Here is a 7,606-nt window from a genome sequence, read left to right on the forward strand (position 1 = left end):
GAAAAGGGGAAATACAACCAACATATGCTGCAGTTTACGTTACTAAGGCATTTAGGCTTAAGAGCAAGTTATACTGCATGCGTGTGTGTATCTACATACACAAACACGCAAACACATACACACAGGTTATCTGATTTGAAACTGTACACTGCTATGCAGTTTGCTATTTTTTGCTTTTTCTACTTTTTTGACACTAAATAAAGCTTTTATCCAAACGGTAGAAGTTGTTCACAGAACAGCAGTTATAATCTACTCTTCAAGAGTTTGCTTACAATTACAATACTAACGATGCACAAAAAACCCTTCATGGGAAAGTTCTCTCTTACCAAAATGAGGCTCAAGTAAGAAAAACACTAGTTTGCAAAGGCACCGTGGAGACAGGTTTTAATACATTAAATACAACATGAATCATTCACAATAACAAGTTTAGTGTTTCTGGGAACTTTTGTAAATACAGCACAGTTGGTCACACAAAAATGTTTCTGTTGATTTGTCTTGGCAACTCAGATGCATCAACAGTGTAACAGCATAACAGCTTTGTTCCCATCTGACAGAAAATAATGGCAGTTCTGCAAGGCAAACGTTAAACCTGACCGTATGTATTTATTAATTCCACAGTGTTTTGACAGATTATAGGGGATGCAACTTAAAGGATGCTGACACGCTCACTGAGGGCTTTCATTTCTGTTTCTTCTAGCTTGGAGTGTTCATTATGGTTAGCGCTTGGACTGATAAGGTGAGCTGGGTACTGCAATCCATGTTCTCCTGAATACTGTTCCCATCGGGAGTCATCACTTTCATGGGTGATGTAACGTTCTCCCATTTTACATTCGAGTTCCCTTAAATCTAACCAGGTTTGATAGTCCTGAAATAGATTAACAGTATTAGTTTTAAATGTCCTAAAATAAATGACATTCCATTCTACTACCGACAACATGCAAAGTGCTGTTCACTCTGCAATCTAAAGGTCCATATTGCTCTAGAATGGAAAAATCTTATAATTAATAAACATGAAGTCCACCTATAGACATAGATTCAATCTCTATAGGATTGTTTGATAAATTAATTTTATTAAACTCTGTCATTAGTGTAGTATGGAGATGTTACAGGTTCTTTTGCAGAACATACAGGTAGTCTACAGATTTCTGTGATTTTAAATGAGGCGTTGTGGTGAAACAATTCCTCACACTAGTCACAAAACAAGGAAGAAGAAACATCTTTGTCACTTCAGAAATTTATGAGAATTTATAGGTAAATTGGTGAAGGAGTATGAGGTTTTCAGGATCTGAGAATGTCTTCAGGTTTGTAGATTTGCTTAGATTCTACTGTGCTTAAAGGTAAAATTTGTTCTATACTTAACAATCTCAATGCAAAAGAAAAAACATGGAACTTGTAGCAATACCTGTAACCACGGATGGCTTAATGTTTTGTCCACACTGTAGCGCTTTCTCATTTTCACTTGCAACAAGTTATTTATGAGATCAATAGCTGAAAAGTAATAATATTGGTAAATGTCAGTTTAAATACATTTGTTTCAACTAGGACATGCAAACAGAGATAGACAGACATGGCGGTAGTAAAAAGAGGACGGTATCCCTCCTTACAGACTGCCGTCAAATGTTGATGTCCCTGAAGGTACCTATGCAATCCTTCCTAATGGGATTACAATCGCTTTACTAACAGTTTTACCAACAGGCACACAGCAAAGACTGAAGATAATTCTCACTCGGTTCCTGCTCATGTGAAAAAAAATCTCATGTAAGCGAGGACTACAGCACATTTTGGGTACCACAGTGAACACATATACACCTATTCCTCTGAGGGTCTCAGTATCCCTTTCAGATGACTGACAGTAGCATCTTCCCAGGCACTGAGAGGAGGAATCAGGTTTTGTGAGTCACTAAGTCTTGCAATACTTTGAGCTGAGAATTGCTTCTACCTGCTAGTCCACGGTCTGGTGTTTCATAAAGGTGAGAGGGGGTCTTACAAATGCCTTAATTTCTGTGTTTTTGAAGGAGTCAATAATTCACTGAGGTTATAGGTATGCGCTGTGGTGCCTGAAGGGAAGAGGCCCATGACCAGTGCATGGAATGGCACTGACTGACCTACTTGGAAAAATCTCTGGGATGAGATTTGCTGAGTTTTGAATGCGGTGACTTAAAAGCATTACAAAAATTTAAAAAATGAGGGTATCATGAAAGGCTAAATTCTATTTTACGTCGTGCTAAATGTTTGGCATGACTTCTGGGGAAAGCTTATTGTTATAGAATAACTGACCAGCCAAAAGGAATTATATCGCTGCAACTTTCCCTCTTCATCACAGTATCCCTTGGCTTGTTCAAAGTAGGCTGGTTTGCATCAGTATTTCTTTGTTGATATCACAGTGACAGGGAAAGATGGTCTTGAAAGTAACACAGACACATGGCCTCACTGAGGGGAACTGGGTCTGAAACAGTCAGCTGGACTTTGAAGAAGCTTAATAATCATCTTGTCTGTTTTAAAAGTAGGAGATGGGGAAGAATTCTTTAAACTGGTACATCTCTGCGGTTGTATTTTGAGCCGTAATATGGAAAAGCTTTTCTTTTACTTTTATAACAGAAGCTTCCTTTCCCCAGGCTCAATTTGCCAACTAGAGTTTTCTGTGTGTTTCTGCCATGGGGCAGAGCACAATGTCCAGGAAAATGGGAATGTATACGGGAGCCTCTCTGGATGTAGGCAGACAAGACAAAACTATTCTTAGCAATAGCGGACTGTCCCTAAAGTAGCCGTGACTTCCTGGTGATGAATACTGGCTTAGAAATCAAAGCAATTGTGGGAATGAGATAAAACAAATCTTAGGACTTCTGACAAAGAAGGCATTGCCAGAGGTTCTGAGCCATGCTCTTCCTGGAGTAGATGCTCCTAATTTTCTTTTGTGGACAAACAAATTTTTAGCTACTGTCTCTTAGCATAAAGCACAGTTCATGCTCAATTCTCTAACTCAGGTTTATTTTGTTCCCTCTCAAAACAGTCTGTGAAGAGGTTGTGGATGAGAAAGCCAGTGGACAGCGAATAGGACCACTACCGAGAGATGGTAGCACTCTGAAAATTCATCTGTTTTCCAAAATAGTGCAGTTAATCTTTTTCCTCTTTACTGGTAATAGAAGTTCTCAAGTTCCAAGCTATGAGGAAGAGACCGTAAAGTCAGTCATATGCCATGGTTCAGTTACAGAGTGACATCTGGAGAAAAGTAGTGGCCATTTTTTTACCTGATGTTTGGAAGATGAGAACATAGTCCATACCCACCGCAGTAAATCTGGGTGTATCAGCAAACACCAGCATCATCTGCAACACTGTCACCTTACCCTTACATTCAGCAGAATTACAGTAAGACTTCAGTCTGGTTTTTGATAAACAGGGCCAGTGCTGAATGTGACTTTAATAGGGTTCCCATTTGTTTTTTTCTTCAGTGGTATTCAGGTGTATATGATCTTTACATAACTTTTAATCATTTACTACAAACTTAAGTTTAGCAAATGTGTCAAGAACTCGATGAAAGAGTTGACTGTCCTGGGAACTGCTGAGTCAGCCAACTGTTGCGATATAAGTGCAAGTTCCCCAGGATGTTCTTCTGCACCTGCCAAGTCCCTACTGAGTATTCTCCCTGCCACGGAGGATAATGCCTCTATTACGCATCTATCTTCTGTCTAACCCACAGATGTGACTGTGAGCCTACAGGTGATGAAATTATACACAGATATTCAGCCTGCCTCATGTTACGACAGGGCAAAGACCCTCTTGCCCCTTTTTTTCCTTTCAGGACAATGACACACTACATGTAATAACATATTTCTTTGTATTCTTGGAGGAAATTGCCCATGGCTTATTGAACAGACCAGAAAGGCATCAGTTTGTAAACAATCACAAACGAACACACACAAAGGACAGGAAAGGAAACTAAGATGAAAGTGAAAAGGCAGCCTCACCGGATGGTTTGGATTGTCAGTACCGAGCAATCACTTGTTCTTGAGAACAGTTTACACAGATAGTCTGCCTGTTTCACTGCTGGAATACTGCTATCTCTGTAACAAGGTTTTTGGGGGGTTGGTTTGTTTGGTTTTTTTTTGGTGTTTGTTTTGAGTTCTTTATCTGGGGTTCCTTGTACCAGGAAAGTTCTCAATACCACTGGACACTTAGCAATAAAAAAGCACAAATGCAACATGACCCTTATGAAGACTTTGGGCCCAAATTATCTGATACAATTTCATTTGCTTTAATACTCAAAGTTTTCAAATGTAGGTGAAGAAAAGAGATCAAACATGAATTTCCATAGCAAAAACCATCTGCTATTTTTTACCAGGAGATCATGTAATCTAAGAAAAGCCATTTCTCAAGTGTAAGAGTTCTGAGTGTCAGAAGTCAAGCGATACGTACTGGCAGGGCAACAAAAGGACAGCGCTCTGTAATGGAAAGCAGAAGCTAGGAGTTCAACACAGACAGGCTGAGCGCGGGAACCGAAGGATTAAAGGATTTCCTTAGGGATCTGGCACAGTCTGTCAATGAGAAAATTCTGAATTTAAGCGGCGTTAAATCGTAGAGGTTCAGGCGCTGATAGGTTCCGTGGGACTATTTAAAGGAAATGAGGAAATATCTTGGTTATTCTCTCTGTTTCAGCTTAGAGAAAGTCCATCCCGTCCTGATAGTGTCCTGACAGCCACTATCTAACATAGCCTGGTCTGGCCACTCTTCATATAAGATGTATGAACAGTAAAGACTCAGGTTGAATCAATTTCCAAATTAAAAAAAAGTATTCACATAAATAATGGTTTGATGATTATGTCTTAACTTGTACTGCTTAAAAACACCAGAAATAAGAATTAGGAAGGTATCAACAGTTAGACATAGAACACAAGTGTGATTCAGGGGACCAAACTGGGGCATCAACTGTTAGGAAATTCAATTTTCTGTCTAGGAAGATCCAGCAGTTTTGAGGAGAGGGTAGCAACTGCATTGTATCTTCGAGTAATTTTTATCTGTTTTCACTAGAGACTGATTTATTTACGTTTTTAAATCAAGTTTTAAAGTAATCCTTGTCATGCATTTTAGGAGATTTATAAAGTTTGATGATATTCCTCTGTAAAATCCGTAATACAATAAATGCAGACCGTTAAAAAAGACCAGCTATGGTCTGCATGTCATCTAGGGAAATCCAACAGGTTATCACCTAGGAAGCAACCTGAATGAAAGGTCTGAGGGAATTACGGTACTGCTTTTTCTAACGCTTTTATGGGCTCTTGTTTACTTTCCATGATTGAAGGATAGCATAAACAGCCAGCTGAGGGCTTATCAAGCTTCCAGGAGCTGGAGACTTTGTTAAAGGGGGATAAACTAGCCAACTACTCCAGTAGCATGACTACTGGTCAGTTAGACAGGCGGTCATTCAGCAGAATCCCCAACAGGAAGATTCAAATGCAACTTTAAAAAGCCGTTTGCCCCCTTGTTTTAGGAAAGATTGTTCTTTAATTGCATTTTACTGGAAGCCTCCAGAGTCAGGAGGTTCATGTTCCTAAACTACTTATGGCAGTTTATTAGTATGGCAAATAATTAATTGTAGCAAAGACACAGTTACAATTTTCACTCTGAAGTATCAAATGAACACATAATTACGGTTTTCACAGGAATGAGGATGCGACTCACACATTAACACAAACGTTTATGAAATATCTCAAAACTCTATTATGAACATTCCATTTCTTCAGTCCTATCATACAGACTTTAACTTTTCACAGAAGTTATAAAATAGAAATCACTTTAAGAATACCAAGAAAAAGTCCTAAATTAACGATAAATTTATATCTGGTCCAGAGTTTTTAAGGTACACCCATAATATTAGCTACTCCTACAGCCATTACTTCTGAAAAATTAAACTGCTGCCATTAATATAAAACTTAGGACTTCCTAGCCCTGAATTTTTCTCAGTATAGCTGTATTGATTAATAGTATCATTTTTTCATACACATAACCCCCTTCCCTACCGCTGGTAAATACAGCTTTGTTGACAAATTCTCTAGTGTCCATGCAATTATTTTGGTAAAAAAAAAAAAATCTTCAGCTGGCAGAGCTTATTATTTTCAGAGACATGGATTCAGCTGTACTATCAAAAGAAATCCTTGGCAGTTTAAAGCTCCACCTCTACAAGAGAGGGCTTCTAATACTAATCTCTCCTAGCAAACATGTAAGTAGAGCCAAGACCTTAGTTTAAACAGCTAGTTAAACATTTACTGAGGGAGAGAGCATCTTTGAGCTATAACATACATTTGACCTCCTTGTTCTCAATCCTCTTTCATGTGCCTTTCTCGTTAATATGTGAAACAGAGTTTCTATTCACATTGTGCTAAAGCAAGTCTAAATAAATACTGGCTTGAAGGCAGCTGTGGTATTTATTTCTGACTCAAAAGCAGTGGAACAGGCACACCATGACCAAATTAAATGCATGGAAGAAAGTGCGCTGTTTCTTCCCAAATTATTTAATAACACGGAGTAATGAGAAGCACCTAATCAACAATTTGCACATCACATAGCTCATCAGGCTAGTTGTAATAGCTGCGTGGGTAGCTGATGAAATATGAATACAATGATTTATGAAAATTCCACAACAGAAGGAAACACACCATGAACAATCCAAAGCTTGACATAGCACATTTTAGGACCACGCGATTCAAAACAACAGCCGCTACAGTGAAGACACACTAGGTAAAAAACATGAACAGAGAGACAAAATCCTTCAGGGAGTTATGGCTTTATATTAGCAGTATTTATTTTTTTGTCACCTGTAGCTAAGCCCGAATAAATCTTTTGCGATTATGCAAATTTGGTGGACTGGAAGGTCGATGTTGGAAATGACAGTGGTGCTGTGGAAAATAGGCGTTGTGTTTGACAGATGTGAAATTTAAAGCTATAAACCAGACAGAACTCTGCAAGTGGATTCCTCTGTGTGAACATCTAGCAAAATTTCACAATGAAGTTTGAATTAAGGTCAAATTGTCATACAGCAGTTCAGTGAATTTGGAAATGTAAGCTGGCTTGACGATCACTGAAGGCAGGTCAGAAATAGCAGATAGGGCGATGGAATGTTGAACGGCTGTGGCAAAACCTGGTTTTCTACAAGATACCCAAAGTTTACCCCAGAAACTCCCTCCCTACAGTAACGTCTTACGATTCTATTCAGACGTACAAAGACAAATTCAGTTTTGGGGGAGTATTCTGTCGAAAGAGAGAAGCTATTGGGAAAGGTGGGAAAATGCAGCTGCTTATTGGGGGTGGAAATCAGAATTCCCTATGGAGGAATCTGTGAGATTGTGTGTGCACGCGAGCACGCACATTCTCTGACAAACCTTAAAATGTACAGCAGTTGGGTTTGGTGAAGTTAAAGAAGGGATTTTAAGCATGAGGGCCAAGCTTTGGGAAATGATGCTCTCAGAAACGTGCTCAAAGGACACTCAGTTAGTAAAAAATACATGTCTGAGAGCTACAAAAATTGACAGGTTTTAGTTTTCGTAGGTTAAATTTTAATGGGGGAAGAGGCCAGGCGAAGCATTACACCAAAAAGCCAGAATTCCTCAGCAGG

General features: G+C 39.0%; 1 protein-coding gene across 1 annotated transcript in view; it reads right to left on the bottom strand.

The window, feature by feature from the left end:
* Window positions 1-218: 218 nt before the first annotated feature.
* LOC104493620 (serine/threonine-protein kinase D1) overlaps window positions 219-7,606 on the bottom strand; it is a gene marked incomplete at its 5' end in the record, with an annotated part of 15,400 nt that continues 8,012 nt past the window's right edge. The window contains 2 exons of the mRNA XM_010136339.1: window positions 219-865; window positions 1,403-1,488. Coding sequence (XP_010134641.1) covers window positions 647-865; window positions 1,403-1,488 — 305 coding nt within the window. The remainder of the gene's footprint in view (window positions 866-1,402; window positions 1,489-7,606) is intronic.

This window comes from Buceros rhinoceros, unplaced genomic scaffold, assembly GCF_000710305.1.
Source record: "Buceros rhinoceros silvestris isolate BGI_N320 unplaced genomic scaffold, ASM71030v1 scaffold10985, whole genome shotgun sequence".
Classification (NCBI taxonomy): domain Eukaryota; kingdom Metazoa; phylum Chordata; class Aves; order Bucerotiformes; family Bucerotidae; genus Buceros; species Buceros rhinoceros.